Below are 21,912 nucleotides of genomic sequence, written 5' to 3'. Positions count from 1 at the left end.
CAAGTACAGTCAAGAATGATGTTTGAGTCTAATCTTTTCATTCCAGGTTGTTATTCATCTGACTGATGGTATGGATGCCCCCTATTCTGAAATGAAAAGGCGAGTTGAAGAGCTCCGGCAGTCAGGTGACTACCACACTTCAGAATGCTCCTACACAACAGACATCTGTAATGCCCTCCTTTTGGGCTGTCACAAACCTTTTTAAAATCGATCATCCTACGGGGTAGATGCCACGGCTTTCTCGCTGTTTCCGGACGTTCCAACACTCGCACCCCCGCCCCTGGGCCCCCAACGTCTCAGCTCTCTGAAAATGCTTCCGACAACTGAGACGAACACACTACACACTCCCACCCGTCAACGGGAACGCGCAACCGAGGGGGCACAGGGGCTGAAGCACAAGCACGGGGATGCGGCCCACACACGTTGCAAACAGCAACCAGAAACAGCGCTGATGTGTGAAACCCGGAGGTCGGAAGTCCAGCCTTCTCCGTGGCGTGTACCCCATAGATATTAAACTGACAATCCCGAACATCCACTTAGGTTGAACGGCTGTTGAACTGAGTGGATATAACTACTCATTATTTACTATCTTCTGTACATGTGCATTATTAAACACCAACAAAATTAGCCTACGCTAAACAGTTAGCAATTGTGATTAGGTTTAGCATGCTAGCGATTACCATTTAAGGTAAACAAACACTAAAGTAACATTTAGTTCACACATACCTTATACCTACACATGTCTTAAAAGTCACTTACAGATGATGCTTCAACAATAGTCCATGAGTAAATGATTGGAGTTGCCTGTTAGCGACAATGAGCTCAATAGCCTCCGGTCCATTGTGTGGGTATACAAAAAAGGTCTTTGAGGTAGACATTTTTAGTCGACTTATTCATGGGGGGGTATTTTTGTTGTGTGTGTATGGAACACTAGCAGAAGAGTAAAATTAACAAAATTAACGTACACAAGTGCTGCTGTTTGCTGCAGCATACACTCACCCCGCTTCTTAATTGGCGCATATTTAGCAGACACAAAATTGTATGTTTAAAGAGTTTAAATGTGTTTAAATCATGCCACAAATACTGTAGAGCAGGGGTGCTCAAGTTCGGTCCTCGAGAGCCCCTATCCAGCCTGTTTTCCATGTTTCTCTCCACTAACACACCTGGTTCATGATCAGATTCGTTATCAGGCTTCTGCAAAGCTTGCTGATTAGCTGGTCATTAGATTCAGCTGCGCTGCAGGAGGGAAACATGGAAAACAGGCTGGATAGGGGCTCTCGAGGACCGAACTTGAGCACCCCTGCTGTAGAGAGAGGTGGCAAAACCAGGTCCAGAAAGTAAAAACCCTGCCACAGTTTGGCAATAGCCCCAAATGCTAGCTAGCAAGCTCCCTAGCTATAGCTACCCGGGTGCTAGGTTACCTGCGAGAGAGCTAGCTAGCTAGCACAAGGGGCTAAAGCCAAACTGTGGCAGGGTTTTTACTTTCTGGACCTGGATTTGCCACCTCTGCAGTGGGTTGTAAGTACTGACAAAAGACAAATCTTCCATCTACAACCAGGAGTCAACAGTTTCATCCTTGTCGGGCTGGAACGGGTGCCCAAGTTTGAGGAAGCTGCATTGTTGGAATTTGGCCGTGGCTTTAGGTACACTAGACCCCTACGACTCAACATCCTAGACTTGGACTACGAGCTAATGGAGGAACTGGTGAGTTAATTTGAATCCACGGAAGAATAAAAAATACTGTATATTCACTAATGTGTTTTCTTTCCACGTAGGACAATATTGCTGAGCGGGAGTGCTGTGCAGTGCCGTGCAAATGTACCGGCACAAGGGGAGACCGAGGCTCCATAGGAGTTTCAGGGCTTAAGGTAACCATTGGTGGTTGGAAAAAAAAAAAAAAAAAGCTAAATACTTTAAAAAAGAAGTTAAAAAATGCTGATCATTTTGTGTTTTATATTTTTTAGGGTCGTCCAGGTGGCGCAGGAAGCCAAGGACACCCTGGTGATGAGGGTGGACCAGTAAGATCATTTCTCATCCCTTTTTGACAGTTGATTTGCAGACATTTTGTTGTTGTGAATTATTTGATCGTTTTTATTGCCCCGTGTTAAAATATTTGTGTGGTTAATACTCTTGATAACAGGGAGAGCGAGGTCCTCCTGGCGTGAATGGAACTCAAGGTTTCCAGGGATGTCCTGGACAGAGAGGTTTTAAGGTAAATGAATTGAGCATTTTATTGATTGCAAACATTCTGAGTGAAATCGGGCCCTCTTCCAACTGCTTCATCTAACGTTTCGGCCTGCGTGTTATTTTGTGGGCTTGAATGTATTTTTTATTCATACGATATCTCACTGAATGACATTCAACTTTGCTATCTGCTAACTTTCCTCAGGGTTCTCGAGGATACTCTGGAGAAAAGGTGACTTCATTTCCCTTTCAAATTGACATTGTGAGACTGAGCTACTTGAAAAATGCTTAACAAATGTGAACCTGTCGCAGGGCGAATCTGGAGAAATTGGCCTGGACGGTATTAATGGCGAAGAGGTAATGACATCTTTGAAAATTTAAGTCATATAGAATCGTTTTGTGACATGAATTTTCATCTGCGGGGTGTTTTAAGGGCAAAAGTGGTGTTGCTGGGCCCTCAGGAGACCGAGGACATTCTGGCAGCAGAGTGAGAAACGGATCTTCTTTTTTTTATTTTATTTTTTACAATTGTTTCCCACGCAATGTTTTCCCATCTGACTTTTTGTCTTTGAATTTTCTAGGGTCCAAAAGGCATCAAAGGTCAAGCAGGAGACAGAGGAGAAATTGGCATCAGAGGAGATCCTGTGAGTTTTGTTCATATTTGCTGTTTTGTAACCATTCAAATGAGTCTTGGTATGTCCATTTGTCATCATAAAATACAAATGACGGCTCTTGTCTTAACAGGGTACAAGTGGAAGAGATAACAGCCGAGCTGGACCAAAAGGAGACCCTGGTGATGCCGGACCAGCGGTAATGTCCCCAATTGCATACAGTAAATATTATACATAAGAAATGTCATTACGTTAATAACAATACGGAAACTTCCTTCTGTAGGGCGAGCCTGGCGAGGATGGAAACAAGGGGACACCTGGTGAACCAGGAAGAAGGGTAACTTGATCTACCCACTCATTGGTTGTGCGTGCCATGTGACCACTTGGTATTTATCTGCATATTTCTATTAGGGAGCGGACGGCAGACGAGGCGCACCAGGACAAGCGGTAAGTTTTTTTTTTTTTGGGAGGGGGAACACACGATATGTGCAAGGAGCCTCATTCTAATATGTTGCCGTTTGCCGTCAAGGGTAATGCGGGACCGCCTGGTGTCGACGGTGTCAGGGGAGAACCTGGAATCGGAGGATCAAGAGTAAGTCCTGGTTGCAAATATTTAGCGAGAGGACAAAATTAGGGAAAAACAGACATGAACGCGGGTGCAAAACTCACTTAGTAGCGCCCACCTGGAAAGTTTGAAAAAATATTAGCCCAACACCAGTTTCTAGGGATAGACTAATTATCGGCACCGATATTTGGCATTTTGACAAATATCAGTATTAGCATTTTTTTATTTTTTTATCTGACAACCAATAATAGATCAATTTAAAACTGTGTTGACCTCAGGGAACTATTAATTTAGAGATGCTGCTAATCCTAGGAACTCTCTGCATCTTTTGTTTTTGTTTGAAAGTAAAACAAAGATACATGAAAGTTTAACATTTGTTATTTAGAAATTTGGGGAAAAAATATTTACTGAAGAAAACTAAAGGGAGCTATGATATTTATTTGGTTTTTAAGAGACACTTATGATCCTGGGAGCTCCCCGAAGTTTTTTGTTAGAATTTTAAAACGTACTTGATATCTAAGATTAAAAAAAAATAATAATAATTTTTAAAAATCTGCATTTTGCAAACATGAAAAGTTGTTCAATAAACATATGCTTTAAGACATTTCAACAAGAGTTGGAATTAGTTTTTTGTTTTTTTAATTTATACCAATATTTTTCCGTTTGACTGAAATTGAATATCGGCTCCAAATATCGGTTAACGGTCTCCTTAACTAGTAATAATCGGTATCGACCCTGAAAAAACCCCCCAAGATATCGGTTCATCTCTACCAGTTTCACTGATCAACACAAAATTGAGTGAACATGTCTGTTGTAAGAGGACGCACGAAAAAGTCTCAAGGGCTAATGCGAGGAACTGAACAGCAAAGTGAGCCACTTTGGTTTGAAGCGGCCATTTTGGATAAATTCTCTCAGTAGTGCCCCCCGGACACATCAAGAAAAATTAGCCCCCGACCCTAATTTGGTAGATCAACACATAATTGGGTGGGTGGACATTTGAATAATCGTGATTTCAATTATTGCCGAAATAATCAAGATGAATATTTTTCCATAATCGAGCAGCCCTACCCTGACACCAGTTTCACAAATTGTCTCAAAATTTGGTGGATGTGTCTTTTGCAACAGGACACACACAAAAAGTCTCAAGGAAACATCCTCGCAATTGAAAGTGACATCCACCATTTTCCTCATTTTGGCTGTATGCATGCGTCGTCACAATTTCCTGATTTGTCTCCTTGACTAGGGTCCAGCTGGACCAAACGGTGCACCAGGACCCAGAGGAGAAGACGGAAATCCTGGACCCAGGGTGAGTGAGCCTGCCAGATCTTTTCTGTTACAAAAAACAATTGTACACTTTTACTGTGTGCAATTTGGGGAGGAAAAAAAATCAACGGCCGCATATAAATATATATATTTTTTAGAGTGCGGGGGTAATATTTCGAGAAAATAACAGTGTCCCATTAACCAACAACAAATCCTCACATTAGACTATGGCTACGCTACATGTATGTATGCGCCATTATGCAGGCGCTACATCAACAGCAGTGCACCAGAAAGACCTAAAGCAACCACCAAAGAAAAAAACATTTTTTCTCTCTCTCTCTCTTGCTTTTAAAAAACTTTATTGTACCGAAGAAGAAACAGATCATGGAGCAACCGTTGCACACTGCACTTCCTGGTTGCGAGGCATAGGTGGCGCACTCCTGCCATCGGCAAAGTCATAAAAACACAGTATATTCAATAAACATAATAGTGTTTTACAACAACGCTGAACTGTATTTACAATTTAATATGTACTAGTGGATGCATTTGTAATAAAATTGTAGATAAAAAATGGCAAAAATTAATCAGCTTTGTATTCATATAATTTCTCATTTCTAGTCCCTGATCGTAAAATGGCTGCGGGAGGGCGGCCGATAATGGTATGGCCGCGAGTACGATACCTTAAAATAAGACTGGTATTTGCACCGATACCGATACCTGGTATCGGTAGTCACCCATCATAGTCAAGATGATACCACCTCTGCCTGATTTTGAGCCAGGAAAAACCCTGAAAAGTGCGAATGCTTAACATGATATGGTTCATCTCTGATAAAGCAATTCATATCTCCTTATTTGAAAACCCGACCGAAAAGTATCGGCACAAACATCCGAGTAGTACGCCTACGTGAGTTTTTTTCTCGAAAATCTGCCACTTTCTAAAGTCACAAATTTGCCACTTTATAAAGTTTTAAAAAATATTTCCGCCGCCCACAAAAATTTTTTTTTTTATACGTGGCCCTAATACGGCGTCGTACATTTTGCACTAAGGCTGTAGTATTAAAAAAAATGTGTAAAACGTCAAGCCTTTCCGGATGCACTGCCGTGTATATTGAAAATCACAACAGTCAGTTGTGGGCATATTTTTCCTTTGTAGGGTCCTGGGGGAAGCCCGGGTGCCGCGGGAGAAAAGGGAAGAAGAGGATTCGTCGGTCGCAAGGTACGCACTGGAACCGACGTTGCCGCGGCTTTGTGTTCTTTCCACGACAGCCTTGTTTTCATTTGGAAACACGCGCGGGCCCCGAGCCTCGCGCTCACACGCTCGCGCTCGCTCGTGTTACTGAGCGCGCACGTGGAACGTATTGGAGTAGAACAGCATGTGGAAAAAAAAAACGCTCCGCAGTCGTGTTCATTTTATCCGCCATTTTGAAATGTTGTCTCAGTTTTAGTCCAGTTTCAACCCTCCTTGTTAGTCGACCTCATCCCGTTTTGATTGAGTCCAATTTTACCCGATTATGAATCTAGCATTTTAGTCAAAGAAAACATTTATTATTAGTCAACAAAAACGGTCAATGTTTTAGTCCAGTTTGAGTCAGGACAATCATTTTATATTTTTTTGTCAGCAGATAATGTTGAACATTTCGGAAAACTATTCCACGTGAAATTTTCTCTCATCTTTTTGATGGCTACTATGGCTCCATGCTAGTAAATTAGCCGGCATTAGTTAGCGGTCGGATTAACATTATTGTTGGAATGGTATAGCTGTTGGATTTGTTATAATAATGCTATAATAATATAACTATAATTGACCCTCTTTTTTTTTTTTTACCTTTCAACTTTGACTCCACCCCCGTCTGGCCCACGTGCTTGTGGATGTTGCACTCGCTAGCTGCAGATTTGAAAAGGGGGCTGTGTCACATGACGGTGTCACATGACAGATTAGCAGAGACAAGATTTTACAAAATCAAATCATTTTTGTCTCGTTTTTCTTCATGAACTAAAATGTCAAATAGATTCGAGTCCAGTTTTTATGACGTGAAGTACATTTTCATCTCGTCTCCATTAGCCGGCAAAAATGCATACTGATTTAATCCCAGTTATTGTTTATTGATCAGGGTTTTAGTCGAGTCTAGTTTTCATCCGGTGGAAAATGTGTGCTGATGAAATGATTTTGTTTAGTTTTCATTGACCAAATTAACAACACTCCGCAAACACAATCAAAAAAAAGATCGTGATGAAAGTTTTGGATACGTACCCAAGAGATGTTGACCATTTTTTTTTTCCTGTGCATCCCGCTCTGTCTTTGCACAACGTCTTTGCGTAGGGAGAGCCCGGAGATCCCGGGGTTAAAGGTGTCATCGGACCCCTCGGACTCCGTGGAGAGCCTGTAAGATATTTTGGGTTTTGTATTTGTAATGCTGATGAAAGATGGCGGACAGCTCAAACGGATGTGTCGGTGTTTTTTTTTCGTCCAAGGGCGAAGATGGCAGAGATGGCTTTGGCATCTCGGGTTCCAAAGGAAGAAGGGCAAGTTGATTTTGCCAGCCGCTACTAACATACTCTCAAATGTGATATATGACATCATATGATATGATTTTGATATAATAACCCTAATAGATTTGTTTTCATCTCTAGGGTGACGAAGGCTTTCCGGGTTTCCCGGGGCCAAAGGTAAGCAAAACGCGCTGGGTCCGAAAATGAGAACGTTCTTTTCAGATTGGTTTTCTCATTTAAACTAGAGTAAATGGAACTGTACTCCGAAAGTCACAGTTCTGTACAGTTCTTGGTGGTGGTCAGTAGGGCTGGGTTAAAAAAAAAAGATTTCTTTTTAATCGAATAATCAATATCAAATCGATTTTCCTTTTTGAGCCTGATATCGATTATTTTAATATCTCTTTTTCCCATTAAGTTCATAAGAAAATAGAATTTTAAAGGCCATTTTTTAAATATCTTACCGTTTTCTCGAAATGTTATTTTCACATGAATTAAATAAAAGTATGTTCTTACATTTATGAAAGACAATTCAGAATCTTTTCAATTTATATTTACAATTATTGAATTAGAATGATGAACCTTTTTCACCTCATCCTTGCTGATGGCAATAATGTTTGTGTAACACGCGTTACTTTCATTAATAAACTAAAACATTTAACCAGTTACTGCCTTTGGAAAATTTAATTTGGAATTTAATGTTTGTGGAATTTTTTATCATGTCCTCGAAATTTAGGAAGAATCGATGTTCCATAATTAATCGATATCGGATTGAAATGAGGTGAATTGAATCGGAGGGGAAAAAATCTAAATCAAATCAAACTGAACTCTTTTGAATGGAAATGTAATCAATTGAGGAAATTAGAATCGATACCCAGCCCGAGTGGTCAGGCATTGGTTAACATCAGGAAACACATTCTACACGAACATATGCCATGTCATGTCCCTTACCAAAAAGTATGTGCAGCTGTACAAAGATATTTCCCCCCCGACTAAATACTACAGCTGCTCTCTGTTGATGTGTGTGTGTGTGTGCGTGCGTGTGTGTTCTCCTTTTTCTAACCGTGCAGGGAGAAGCCGGTAACGCAGGAACCCAGGGTGGACCTGGTCCTCGAGGAAACCGTGGACAAAGGGTAAACTGCTAGATTATGCTTTAGCTATGTGCATGATTTAAAGCACAAATAAAACATTTTTTTTTTGAAAAATACACAATATTGTTTAAAAAGGCTGAAATATGTTTAAAAAAACTTTCAGACATTTAAAAAAACTGAAAAAAAATATTATGACAAATAGAAATAACTGATTGCTGTTGTGTTGGTCCCGTTACAACTCAATTTTGTCCTTTATCCACTTTGGGCCACAAGGTGGGGCACAGTTTTGCATATAACACAATGCAAATTTGAAAGAAGAAAAGAAAACAGGAAGTGTTGGCATCGTTTTTGCTATAAAAAAAATAAATAAAAAAAAACATTGAAAGGGATTCTTGAAATTCTCAATCCTTTCCCATCCTGCGTTTTAAGCATACAGAGAAAAACAACAGCAGTTGCTTCACGTTATCTTTGGGAAGGATTATTGATGGAGATTGCGACACAAAAAAAACGAGTTAGGGTTTCAAAGTTGGGCTTCATATTGGGTTAGAGTTTCAATGTATGGTAAATTAGTGTTTCTAAGTAGGGATTAAAAGCGTTCCTAAAACAAAGCATGTCTTGAATTTCAATATAGAACGTGTGTCATTCTTTTCAGTTGCGTGTGTTGTGTTTGTTCATTTCTCTCTAATATTCATATCATGCTGTGGAGCTCATTATTTATAATCCGGATCCTACGAATTGGCCAACCCGTGTTGGTAGCTTGCCGTCATTTATTGGTGACAATCACAAGCCGCAATCTATTTTCCCGCCAGGGCGTCTCCGGAAATGCCGGCACTAACGGGCAGAAAGGAGAGGTCGGCTGGCCGGGGTCTTACGTAAGCGACGTCGTCCAAGCGCCTCATCCCACAACGTTGACGACGTTGACGTTAACATTTTGTCCTTTTGCTTGCTGCCTTTAGGGTCAGAAAGGACCGAGAGGGCCGGGAGTGGTGGTACGTACGCCTCGAACAACGAACTAACTCATCCTTGGTTATTTTATGAGAGCTCAACGGTGACATTTGTTTTGTGTGTTTTTGGTTTTTTTGTCATCAGCAATGCGACCTTGTCAAGAAGATCAGAGACAATTGTCGTAAGTTCATACGTTCGATTCATCGACACAATTGAAGGAGACATTTTGTGCGTTTCTTATCACCATTTAAGCACTTCCCAGTTTTCACAGTAACATCACATCCCAACGTGACATCGTTCTGATTAATACAGAATTGCAAAAGCAGCAAAATTCGCCTGTTTTTATCCATCTCACGGGGCGGCCATCTTGCCTTGCACTGCCACTTGCTGTCCGCTGAAAATGACATCACGGCTACTCAGGCTCAGGTAACGACCAATCACGGCTCACTTGTTTTCTGGGCTTGATCATGTGACGTTTGCAAACTGAGCCGTGATTGGCCGGTACCAGTGGCTGAGCAATTGTGATGTCATTTTCTGTGGCAAAATGGCCGCCCCCTGAGATGGATGGAATGGATGGATTTTGCTGCTGAATTCTAATTCCACAAATGTAATATTAATCAGAATGCTATGGAAGAGGATTAAGGCCAGTAAAGAGAAAGGTTGGCAGGATTCTGACTTCTTTCTCAGCATTCTGATTTTAAAGTGAGAAGTTTGATTTAAAGTGCGAATTTTAACTTTAATCTCAGAATTCTGACTTTTAAGTGAGAATTCTGAAAACAAAGTGAGAATTTAAAGTCAAATTTCTCACACACACACACACACACACACACACACACACACACACGCACACACACTTCATAGCTCTACATCACAGTCAGACTTCTCACTTAACAGTCAGAATTCTGAGAATTCTGACTTTAAATTCTAACTTTATTCTGAGAATTCTCACTTTGAAGTCAGAATTCTGAGATTAAATTTAAATTCTGACTTCAATCTCAGAATTCTGATTTTAAATTCTGACTTTAATCTCAGAATTCTGATTTTAAATTCTCACTTTATTATGAGATTAAAGTCAGAATTTAAAGTGAGAATCCTGACTTTAAAGTGAGAATTCTGAGATTAAAGTTAAAATTCTGACTTCAATCTCAGAATTCTGACTTTAAATTCTGACTTTAATCTCAGAATTCTGAATTAAAAGTCAAAATTCTGAGAATAGAGTGAGAATCGCGCCAACCCTTTTTCTTCCTCTTCCGTCGAATGCCAAATTAGACAAAATGCAGAATTACATGACGTTGCTTTCTCTTTGTCCTGCGTGTACATTTTATGCTCTCGAACGTTCGTCTAAACTCATTGTTTTCCCTTTCGTCACCAGCGTGCTGCTACGGTAAGTACCAAAACGCCGTCGTTTCCACTTTTAGCCTTCGCGCCGAGCGCGTATATGATTAAAAAAAAAACTGTGCCCGTGGACTCGCTCAGGCAAGCTGGAGTGCCCCCTGTACCCGACGGAGCTCGCCTTCGTGCTGGACGCGTCCAACGACGTGGGCCGGCCGGCCTTCAACGGCATGCGCGAGGCCGTCCTGCGGCTGCTGAGCGGCATCACCGTGTCGGAGAGCAACTGCCCGAGGGGCGCCCGCGTGGCCCTGGCGCTCTACAACAGCGAGGTGACCACCGAGGTGCGCTTCGCCGACGCCCTGAAGAAGCGGGCGCTGCTGCGGCGCGTGGAGGGCCTGCAGACGCTGCAGACCAACAAGCGGCGCAGCCTGGAGACGGCCATGAGCTTCGTGGCGCACAACACCTTCAAGAGGGTGCGCAGCGGCTTCCTGGTGAGGAAGGTGGCCGTCTTCTTTGTGGGCGGCTCGGTGGGCAACGCGCAGGCCGTCACCAACTCCGCCATGCGGCTCCACGACGCCGGCATCGCCACCTTGTTTTTGGTCAAGAGCGACGACCGGGCCCTCGCCAGAGCCTTGCAGGTAACGGTGACGGCCTCAGCACCTTTTCCCAGACTGGTCGAAACGAGTTTGGCTTTGTGATTTTCTTTGGGTTTTGGATTTCTTTTTTGTTTTGTTTTGTGAGGTTGGATTTTGGTTGGTTTGGGCTTTTTTGATCTGGGATTTGGTTTTCTAATTTGGGTTTTGTTTTTTCTTTTATTTAGTTTTTGGGGTGTTTGGGATTTTTTTGTTTGGTTTGGTGTGATTTGGCTTCAAATTCAATCTGGGTTTGTTTTGTTTTTTGAGTGAGCCTTTTTGTGATTTTGTTTTGTTGTTTTTTGGGGTTTAGGTTTTTTGTTTTGGGTGTGTTTGTTTGGTTTGATTTGGCTTCATTTTGTTTTGTTATGTTTATGGAAAATTTTCTGTTTTTGTTTTGTTTTATTTTGTGTTTGTTTTTATGTTGTTTATTTTTAGGTTTTGTTTGTTTTGTTTTGCTTTTTTTTATCTATTATCTATCCATCCTTCTATCCATCTACAGTGGATATAAAAAGTCTACACATCCCTGCCTTATTTAAAAGCCAATTTTTTGTGATTTAAAAAAGTTAAACAAAGATCAATCATTTCAATATTTTCAACCATTAATGTGACTTATTTGCTGTATAATTCAATTCATTAAAAAAATAATTTTGAGATAAAGGGAGTATAAAATAAACAACTGAGACGATGTGATTGCAAAAGTATGCACACCCTCTCATACTGATGATGTGGCTTAGTTCAGAACTAACCGATCAAACTCCTGTTGAATGGGAGTCAGCAGATGTGCCACCATTCAGAGTGCTCAGAATTAACCTCAAATGAAGTTGAGATGTTCTAGGCATTGTTTTTGTTTTGTTAAAATGATGCATTATGACTTTGTCTGAAAAGAATTCCTGGACAGTCAGTTGACATGTCTCACAGTTATTATCATAAACTGACCTGATGTTGTTTTCTTTTGGCCCACAAGGTGAACAACACAGCACTGGCCCAGGTCATCGTCTTGCCCAGCCCGGGAAGCTCGCAGTTCGATTCAGTCATGACAAAAGTCATGAACTGCCATCTCTGTTTTGGTAAGAGCATCAAAGAATTTCAAAATCGAGACAGTGTGCCAAGACATTTTTTCAAATGACCCATTTTAGAAAAGAAAAAAAAAGCCAAAATGTTAGACAAAAAAGAAAATATTAAAAAAAAATATTAGAAAAAATTGGAACTCATATGGTTAATAAAACAGTAATATTAGTAATACTATATTTAAAAAATTAAAATATAATAGTAAAATAATGCATAATAAATGAAAATAAAAAAGACAACAATATACAGTACATATATATATATAAATATATATACACACAAAAAAAAATACAATTATATTAAGTAATATTCAGTTTTCACAGAAGATAAAGAATATATGCATGTGAGTATTGTCATGTGTACATTTGTTTTCCTGTTGTTGTTCAAATAGCTGTACCTTAAAGGGCTATAGCTACCACATTGATGCCAGTTTTGTTAGCCTGTGTGTGGCGTTTTACACAGTGCGTTAGCATTAAGCTAGCGCACTTTCGTTGTTCGATTACTGCAGCTCACTCGGTCCTGTTTTTCTTTTATGTTACTAATCTTATGCAAGTATTTTTTCGAGGTGGTACCAGATCTAAAGAACGGGCCTTGCTCTTTTCCAGACATCTGCGCACCAGACCAAATGTGCGACTACATCCCGCCGTCGCCCGGTCGAGACCGAAGGTCTTTCGCGACCGACGTGGACATCGACATGGGCTTCGTGGTGGACAGCTCCGAGAGCACGTACCCCGCCGTCTTCACCGAGATCAAACGCTACATCGCGCACATGGTGGAGCACCTGCAAGTGTCCTCCAGCCCCGACACGTCCGCTCATCACGCTCGGGTGGCCGTCCTCCAACAAGCGCCCTACCACTTCCTACACAATCAGACCAAAATTCCCGTCCACGTGGACATCGGCCTGACCGAGCATCAGTCGGCGGAGGGTATCGTCAAGTTCCTGCTGGACAAGACGCCCCAGCTGGAAGGCGGACGCTCGTTGGCGGCCGCCATGGACTGGACGGTGGAGCACGTGTTTGAGAAGGCGCCGCTGCAGCGCCCCCGCAAGGTGTTGACGCTCTTCGTGACGGGCGGCGTGGAGGAGGACGAGGAGCGACTGGTGCGAGTGGCCACCGAGATCAAGTGCAGAGGCTACTTTTTGGTCATCTTCGGCGTGGGCGAGAAGCTGAGCGCCGACGACGCTCGCGTCCTGGCCCGCATGGCCAGCGAGCCCTCCGACGTCTTCTTCAAGAGGTTGGACGCCATCACGCAGTTTTACGACAAGCACATGCTCACCTTTGGACAGATGTTGCCAAAGTACATCAGCAGTAAGTTTGTGCCTTACTACAATATTGCTAGATCTAATATTTTTCAATTCAAATAAATATTTTCTATTCTTACTGTATACATATTTAATGTTTATAATACAATATTTTTCTTTGATATTTTTCATCCAGTTTTATTTTTTCTCTAATATACATGAATTTTCTATTGCATGTATATTTTTATTAGAATTTTTTGTTGTTTGCCATTTTTGTTGAATATTTTTTCATTTTGTATTACTTTTTTACTAACATTTCTGACCCAAATTTTGTACTGTAACATTATTTCTGCTGTAGTAATTTTTCAGTGGTTTTGTCATTTTCTGTCTAATTGTGTTTGTCTTCCTTTGCAGTTGAAAACGCTTTCTTCATGTCCCCCGAAGTGTCCAAACACTGCAAGTGGTTCCAGAGCGACCAACCGCTAAAAAACCCTTTCACCACTCTTGCACACCAGTGAGTTTTTTCGTTTCTTTTTGTATTACCGGCCTCATGATCATCTTAATCACATTGTGATCTTCTCGTTTACAGGAGTCAGACAAAACATCACGAAAAGCAGCAGGAATCTAATCCAGCAAAGCACATAGGTAAGCTCCATTCTGACAAAAGCAAAAACTGATGTTGTTTTTAGCATTCTTTTGAAGAATTTTGTACAATAATTACTAGACAAAATATACAAATGGGCAAAAAAGTATGGATATTTTTGAATAAATACAAAAATAAGATACAAGACAACAAAAACAAAATACTGCACAAAAACATTATAAACAATATTTGGGGAAAACACAACATTGGTAAAGAAAAATACATTATATTAAAAATGCAAAAATAACAGAAAATGTGTAAAAAAAAAAATAGAAAAATTTGGCAAAAAATCACTTAACGTGAGAATACAAATTACAAGACCAAAGTAAATAACATAACATAAAACACAGATTAAAATTATCAAATGTATTAAAAATTAAAGAAAATAAAAGACAAAAAAATATTCATGATGTAAAAATAGTAATTAGATACTAGACAGTAAAAATGCAATGGAGACATAATTAGAATATGGACAACTATTTGATTCAAAATACAAAAATATTGATAGAAAACGCAAAACGTATTTGTACCAAAATATTGTGAAAGTCAAAGAAATGTTGGGGTTAGCATAAGAAAATATAAAAGTATGAGAGAAAAAAAAATCGAATAAAATAAAAAGTAGCTGAATGATTGCCTAAGAACAAAAGTTCACTATTCAAGTCTTCCCCCACTCAAATTCTGCTTGCTTGCGATTTTGTGTGATCAGCATTGGACTTGGAGGAGCTTCACGTGTCCAACGTGACCCGGAGCGGCTTCAAGTTGCGCTGGACTAACCCGGATCCCAAGAATTTCGTCTACTTCCAAGTGACGGTGACGCGACTGCACGACCACGTCTTGGCCGTCAAGACCAACGTGTCGGCGTCCGAGCTTTCCGTGCACAAGCTGGAAAGTGGCCAGACGTACCACGCCGTGGTGACGGGCCACGGCGCCGACGGCCACGTGCTCGCCACCCACAAGGGCATCGTCACCACCAGTCAGTCTGCAAACTTTTCACATCCTGACACTCTTACGAGCAGTGATGCCGCTAACGCGTTAATGTGTCGCCACAATCGCCTTGAAAAAGTAACTTAGTTACTTTACTGATTACTTGATTTGACAAAAGTGGCTGTCATTTTCATGTTCAGGAGGGTTGTCAGTATCTGTTCAATGTTACTATTAAAGGAACTTGTAATCTTAGTTCCTTTCAGAGATGGCAAATCCAGGTCCATAAAGTAAAAACCCTGCCACAGTTTGGCTTTAGCCCCTGATGCTAGCTAGCTGGCTAGATCCCTAGCGGGTAATACAAGCACCAATGGAGCTAGCTAGCTAGCACCTGGGGCTAAATGACATAGTTTGGCTTTAGCCCCTGGTGCTAGCTAGCTAGCTAGCTCCCTAGCAGGTAAACGAGCACCAATGGAGCTGGCTAGCTAGCACAGTTTGGCTTTGGCCCTTGATGATAGCTAGCTAGTTATCTCCCTAGCAGGTAAATGAGCACCAATGGAGCTAGCTAGCTAGCACACCTGGAGTTAAAGTCAAACTGTGGCTGGGTTTCAACTTTCTGGACCTGGATTTGCCATCTCTGGTTTCTTTTATAATCAAGTAATTAACTTTTTTAAGTAATCAGTAAAGTAATTAAGTAAGTAATCAGTAACTTATTCTTTCCGGGTAACTGTGGCAAGATTGGTTACTACTGAAGCTTAAAGTGCTGAATATTTGAACGTGGCCCTGCAGAAGACGAACATTGTTTGTTTTGTCACGTGCAGAGGCGGCAGCGCAGCGACCAATCATCAGCAGCCAGGTTATCACCGCTCCAGTAAACACGCCACTGGACAAACCAGAAACGGGTAAGTACACGCCCTCACTCTGCTTCGTTAGTTCATGAATGTACGTATTTACATCCATCCATTATGCGAACAGCGCAGCCCTCAAAATATATTATGTATTGTATACGCAACATATTTACGTCCTGTTACTTACATATAGTCTTAAAAAAATAAATAAACATAAAACGTTTGAAATAATTATCATCATGGTTTAACATCAAACCCAAACGGTTTGTATGAACTCTGTTCTAATGCGTTTTGTGGGTGCAGTGCCGGAGCCTGAGCCTCAGGAGCAGCAAGTGAGCAAGGCAGAGCAGCACACGGCTCCAGGTTAGATCCTCAACATTTCCATTTCCTTGTCTCATAATTTTGCATTCCAATTCCAACCGGAAAATCATTTTTTCACCTTAAATGACTGACAATGATTCTCTTGGGTTTATCACCAGCGGCCTCCACGGCCGTGGACGTTTGCCAGCTGCCCAAGGAGGAGGGCACGTGCGCCAAGTTCGTCCTCAAGTGGCACTACGACGAGCCCAGCAAGAGCTGCGCGCGTTTCTGGTACGGAGGCTGCGGCGGAAACCAGAATCGCTTCGACACGCACGAACAGTGCGTCAAGGCTTGTGGAAAACCAGGTAAGAGGGTTTTCACACTGCTGACAACCCATGTCAAATGAAAGGACACATTGTCCAAAAAGGCAACAAATGAGCTTTGTGAGGGAGGAAAAAAATAAAAGAACTGTTTTTGTTTTTAAGGAAAAAGTCAAATTTTTTGAGGAATGGTCATATAATGTTGCAGAAAAGTGCTATATTATTAGACTTTTCTGCAGATTTTTTTTAAAATAAGTATATTTTTCTGAAAAACATATTGTAGAACAATTTTTACAAGAAAAAAAATTGTGTATTAATTTAAGAAAGTATACCTCTCAAAGAAATAAATTCCGGAATTTTTTGCAGGAAAAAAAAAAGTTATTATGTTTGGGTATTTTTAAGGAAAAGACATTTAAAAAAAAAAGTTTTTTTGTATTTTGTTTTTGTTTGTTTGTTAGTTTTGGGGGTGTGCATAATTTTTGGGACGTAGTAGAATATTTTTTCTGGAAAATACATGTATATTAATACTATATTTTTCACAAAAAAAAGTATCAAAGAAAAGTCATTTTCAAGGGAATTTTTTTTATTTTCAGGATAAGTCGTCATATTTTGAGGGGGGAAAGCTTGTTTTATTGGAAATTGTACATATTCCCCCAAAAATAATGTATTTATGAAAAATTTTAATTTTTCAAAAAAATGCATATACATATATGTGTGTGCATTTTTTTTAAGACAAACAATTCTGAAAATGTATACTAGTAGTATATTTATTTTAAGTAAATTGTATATATTTCAAGAAAAAAAAACTAAGAAAAAAGACTGTTATTTGAGGAAATTTTTCAAGAATATTGCAAATATTTTTTTAAGAAAAAGTCATGTACATGAAAAAAGGTTGATACTTTCAGGGGGGGGGAGGACTCATAATTTTTGAGGGAAAAAAATGCTAACATTTTCAAGAAAGGAATTGCATTTTTTTGTCTCCCAAGCTGGTTTAATTACAGTGTCAACGTTCAACGCGTGCGAAAGGTTACATAGTAATACTGAATAAATTTGGAATACAGTTGAGGTTCGGGTCAAATCGTCAAGATTCTAATGGGGTTTTTGAGTGTGTGTGTGTGATGTGGATGGCAACCATGTGACTTTCTCTGTTTGTCCCCAGTTGCCATCAAGCAAGGGGTGATGGCGTCACTAAGCACATAGGAGACGGATCGCACCCGTGGCCAGCCTTTACCTGTGTTTTGAGGAGAACAATCCACACTGGTCATACTGTACGAATGGAGGCTGCACTGGATTCCACACAAATGGATTTGACCCCGCCCCAATATCTTCAGATGGTTCTTTAAATTAAATAAAATAAACAAAATCATCTATCACAAATGAAAAGCAACGCCATTTGCCGCATGATTTTTGTTGTGTTTTGTTTTTTTATCTACTGGTGCTACTTCGTGTTTGTTTTGCAGATGGTAATGATGTGCATTTTGTTTTGTACAGTCAAGTCGTCAGATTTTTTTGTAGTGCAGATTTATACGTAAGCAAGCGGTCAAAAAATTGTTGCCTACATTCGGGACTTGCATGAATCACTCGCCGAGCTCGTCGTGTTGGCTTGCACATTCCACATTCACCGATTGGCTTTTGTCTTTGTCTTTTTCATGTCATTCGATACCCGTGTCATCGTTTGTGACCTCGCCACAGAATCCACACACGCAAAAAGTTTACACGAGGGCTTGTGTTAAATTGCTAGCGACCGCTTGAATGCAAATACACGAAAGTGCACTTCTTGATCCACTGCCTCAAACAAACCAAAGCAATTTCAAGATAGAATGTATTTTTTGAGCTGTCTTTGTTTTCGTTTCATTTACTGAAACTTGTGTTTCATCTGACTATAGAACACAAAATAAAATAGACTTTCTAATAAACATTCAACATCTGGTTTTTGTCCCCCCCCTGCATCAGTTTTTCCAATTCTTTCTGATCGTTTTTCATTTTTATTTTGTCTGATACGCGGGCGCCTCATCTGGATATGCCAGCTAACAATTTGGTGGTGATGGGGCCAATTCCGGAGATGGACTCGATTCAGGTAGGATCCAGGAAAATGTCAGAAAAACGGCACCTTCGAACCGTGCTCAGACTCTCAGGAATCTTCTTTAAATCATTAAAGACACAAGGGACATCCGTATGGTCTTGGTTATATCCAGTGAAGGAGAAATTAATCTTGTTTTTTTTTTTTTTTTTACTCCTCGATATGGCACTCTTGGTTTAAAGATGCAGTGGAAATTGAACCCATTTCCATTGCAGTAGCCTTTTTATTTCAACCAAGAGCACAATCTAGAGGTGTAAAAATCATCAGATCCACTCGAGTTATATCAGAAACGGAAAAAAACTAATTTCATTTCTCTACTTGTGCATTGACAAGAATATCGATTTCCATTCCATTAGTATGCTCACTCTTTTGGTTGTCTTTTGAATCAATCAAAGACGTGCATTCGAAAAAAACAAGTCCGTTGGCCCGTGTGGGTACTCGAGGACCGGGGTTGTGAACCACTGGTCGAGACCAGGGTTCACCAATTCCGGTCCTCGGGGTACAGAGTCCTGCAGGTTTGAGATGTTTCCGCCCACGAGCACACCTGATTAATTTAATCAGCGGATCATCACACCTGATAACGATCCTGATCTTTAGTATCAGGTGTGTTGGTAGGCGGAAACATCTAAAACCCGCAGGACTCTGTGAACCCTGGTCTAGAGTGTATTGTCCACCTTTTAGTAGAAGTTTTATCTGGATAAACCCAGAGTTTCTCACTAATCCAGAACAGGATAAGAAATTTAGAAAATGGCTGATCCATGAGAGGCGTCAGTGTAAAAAGCCGTATTTGTTATCACGCTTGAAAAAAGTGAATCCAAATAAATTTGTTCTGCCAAGTGAGAAAGAAGCGGATGTCTTTTTTTTCCCCACCCTCAACCGAGTACAGTTTTTCCAGATGTTACATCTCTCGGGATTCTTGAAATACTATCGCAATAAACTCTTCATTTCCTGTATTAGTCCCCATTCAATTAACATCTCAACTCTGGCTTGCAAGTAAGGGAAAAAAATAATGAATCAGTTCATGAAAAACGTAAGTAAATGTCTGTGGTGTGCTTCCTGTGAAACACACACAAAGGTTTTTTTTCTGGGGCTGCTTTGCTACTTCCAGCACTGAATGTGTTGAATCTGCATAAGTTACAAATGGAAGACAATCAAGCCTGTTCCGGAGCAAAACGTGCTGCCCGCTATCGCTATCATTAACACATGGCTTCAATTTTCACAACTGAAGATGGCGACTTATTGGAATAATGGACAACTTCAAGATGATTCCAGTGATCATGTCATTGTGGTTGGCTTGACTGCTCTGATGAGTAGCGAGACATTAAAAAAAATGATAGGAGCACTGGTTCCTTCGCCGTTTTTTTTTTTTTTTTAAACTCAAACTGCTCAAGCGGCGCACGTGCAGCCGTCCGAACGCCGATGACTCACACTTGCTGGCGATGCGTCTTTCCAACAAGAGCCATAAAAGTCGAGGGGGCAATAAATGACTTACAGATTGAGCAGCAGTAAGCTGTTAAATTCTGGAACTCCAGCAGGCTGAGTGTTAGCCCAACACACTGGATTTCCCCCCCACTTTTATTTGGTGAGGTGCTCTTTGAGTCTGGTAAAAATCACTCAGTAGCGCCCACTGGAAAGTTTGAAAAAAAAAAAAAAAAAAAAGCCCCCACCCACTGGAAAGTTTGAAACTAAATAGGCTAAGTCAGTAGTTCCACTGATCCATAAGAAATTGGGCTCACATTTGAATGTTTATCATAGCAAAAAAATCTCAGGGACCTTGAGATGAAATGGAACAGGAAGTCGGATATTTTGCTTTGTAGCAGCCCATTTGGCCAAATTCCAGAACTCCCACAAAGGCCCTGGGTTGTAGAAGTTCATCCATCCATTCATTTGAATGAGCGGGCTCGCTGTTGACTCAGCACATTCGGGTGTTAAGTGGAACTGACTGGAGTTGGCGGACTCATCGGAAAAAAGAAAACAGAATCGCATGATTCAATTCTATAAAGTTCAGCGACTCGAGTTTAGCGGGACTCGGATGATTGGGCTGAATAGGCTCCTTCGCACCAGTTATCACACTTTGACTGGTTCATGAGTACAACACCTAACAGTAAACACCGCAGATGATTGACGGGTGAGATTAACAGCAGATTCAGATGAAGCGAACTGTGAATTGGAATCACGGGGGGACTCGGATGATTGGGTTGTATTCACCGACTCGAGTTGGTGGATTCTGAGGATTCGATTGTTCAAGACGAGACTTAACAGACTAGAAACATTCAGTTGTATTGTTTCACTGGACGCGGTTAGCGATTCACCAGAAATTTTGTGGACTTGGGATGATTCAATTGCATCGGTTCTCACGGGGGGGCTCTCACAAGATTCAGTTTTATCGGGTCTCTGTTTTGAGTTGGTGGACTTTTGGATTTGGCTGTTTCTGGAATCACAGGGAACTTGGAAGATTTGGTTGCATGGGTTCAGTGACTTGAGTCAACAGAATCAGGTGATTCGGTTGTACCAGATCACTGATTCAAATGAGCGGACTCACTAATGACTCTCTCTCAGCTGACTCCGCAGAGTTGGTTGTAATTATTCAACGTTAGCCAAATCAGATCATTCAGTTGTGATGTGACAGTAAGTCAACAGGAAGTGCCACAGACGTGTCCAAAAATCAACAGGAAGTGCCACAGACGTGTCCAAAAATCAACAGGAAGTGCCACAGACGTGTCCCAAAATCAACAGGAAGTGCCACAGACGTGTCCCAAAATCAACAGGAAGTGCCACAGACGTGTCCCAAAATCTACAGGAAGTGCCACAGACGTGTCCAAAAATCAACAGGAAGTGCCACAGACGTGTCCAAAAATCAACAGGAAGTGCCTAAAATAAACAGGAAGCACCCCAAAAATCAACAGGAAATGATCTGGATGTGTCCCAAAATCAACAGGAAGTGATACAAAATGTCCTTAAAATCAACAGGAAGTGTCCCAAATTGAAAAAAAAGTCAATTGTATAGGACCGCTAAGTCTAGACGGCAGCTGCATCGGTTCATTGACTCCAGCTAGCGGCCAACAACACCGACTCAACTCTGGCTCACTTTAGAAAGAGACCCGAGTGTAACAACTCTAAAAAGTTTTGTTGCCTTTTGCTCCCACCCACCATTTTTCTTTGGCTCCTACTGGACCCTGGCAGAACTTTCCCCTTCTCTAACGGACTCCCCTGCCTTCTCCTCCTCCTCCATCTTTTTCTCATCTGCGCTCTCTCTTAGGAGTCTCCCACGTCCTCCTCGGTCTCATGCACGTGACTCATCCGGTTTCCCACATGGAAACATTTTCACTGTGTGGATGTGAACAGACACATGAAACTACTCTACAATGTGACGGCAAAT

General features: G+C 41.0%; 2 protein-coding genes across 5 annotated transcripts in view; one reads left to right on the top strand and one right to left on the bottom strand.

Annotated features, from left to right (window-relative positions):
* The window catches only part of mlphb (melanophilin b), a 110,968-nt gene extending 98,789 nt beyond the window's left edge, over window positions 1–12,179 (bottom strand). For 2 of the 4 annotated variants that reach the window (XM_086090458.1, XM_086090459.1), the window contains exons 1-3: window positions 12,050–12,179; window positions 6,875–7,004; window positions 6,449–6,508 (exon numbers count right to left, since the gene is read on the bottom strand). The gene's annotated coding sequence lies outside the window, so the exon portion shown is untranslated. The remainder of the gene's footprint in view (window positions 1–6,448; window positions 6,509–6,874; window positions 7,005–12,049) is intronic. The other 2 variants (XM_086090455.1, XM_086090457.1) reach the window with 1 other exon arrangement.
* Window positions 1–18,369, top strand: part of LOC147165004 (uncharacterized) — a 39,830-nt gene extending 21,461 nt beyond the window's left edge. Inside the window, exons 30-62 of the mRNA XM_086091305.1 lie at window positions 47–125; window positions 1,559–1,704; window positions 1,776–1,868; window positions 1,965–2,018; window positions 2,141–2,212; window positions 2,390–2,416; window positions 2,497–2,541; window positions 2,618–2,671; window positions 2,766–2,828; window positions 2,929–2,994; window positions 3,079–3,132; window positions 3,207–3,242; window positions 3,325–3,387; window positions 4,604–4,666; window positions 5,777–5,839; window positions 6,944–7,006; window positions 7,096–7,146; window positions 7,255–7,290; window positions 8,181–8,243; window positions 9,011–9,073; window positions 9,158–9,190; window positions 9,291–9,327; window positions 10,519–10,530; window positions 10,623–11,116; window positions 12,078–12,180; window positions 12,787–13,488; window positions 13,836–13,935; window positions 14,011–14,066; window positions 14,771–15,037; window positions 15,807–15,887; window positions 16,137–16,196; window positions 16,313–16,498; window positions 17,613–18,369. Coding sequence (XP_085947431.1) covers window positions 47–125; window positions 1,559–1,704; window positions 1,776–1,868; window positions 1,965–2,018; window positions 2,141–2,212; window positions 2,390–2,416; window positions 2,497–2,541; window positions 2,618–2,671; window positions 2,766–2,828; window positions 2,929–2,994; window positions 3,079–3,132; window positions 3,207–3,242; window positions 3,325–3,387; window positions 4,604–4,666; window positions 5,777–5,839; window positions 6,944–7,006; window positions 7,096–7,146; window positions 7,255–7,290; window positions 8,181–8,243; window positions 9,011–9,073; window positions 9,158–9,190; window positions 9,291–9,327; window positions 10,519–10,530; window positions 10,623–11,116; window positions 12,078–12,180; window positions 12,787–13,488; window positions 13,836–13,935; window positions 14,011–14,066; window positions 14,771–15,037; window positions 15,807–15,887; window positions 16,137–16,196; window positions 16,313–16,498; window positions 17,613–17,653 — 3,426 coding nt within the window. The 3' untranslated portion in view covers window positions 17,654–18,369. The remainder of the gene's footprint in view (window positions 1–46; window positions 126–1,558; window positions 1,705–1,775; window positions 1,869–1,964; window positions 2,019–2,140; window positions 2,213–2,389; window positions 2,417–2,496; window positions 2,542–2,617; window positions 2,672–2,765; window positions 2,829–2,928; window positions 2,995–3,078; window positions 3,133–3,206; window positions 3,243–3,324; window positions 3,388–4,603; window positions 4,667–5,776; window positions 5,840–6,943; window positions 7,007–7,095; window positions 7,147–7,254; window positions 7,291–8,180; window positions 8,244–9,010; window positions 9,074–9,157; window positions 9,191–9,290; window positions 9,328–10,518; window positions 10,531–10,622; window positions 11,117–12,077; window positions 12,181–12,786; window positions 13,489–13,835; window positions 13,936–14,010; window positions 14,067–14,770; window positions 15,038–15,806; window positions 15,888–16,136; window positions 16,197–16,312; window positions 16,499–17,612) is intronic.
* The last annotated feature ends 3,543 nt before the right edge of the window (window positions 18,370–21,912 follow it).

Source organism: Leptonotus elevatus, chromosome 12 (assembly GCF_054856555.1).
Source record: "Leptonotus elevatus isolate MCC_2025b chromosome 12, RoL_Lele_1.0, whole genome shotgun sequence".
In the NCBI taxonomy this organism is placed as follows: Eukaryota; Metazoa; Chordata; class Actinopteri; order Syngnathiformes; family Syngnathidae; genus Leptonotus; species Leptonotus elevatus.
This window is presented reverse-complemented; position numbering and strand designations above follow the sequence as displayed.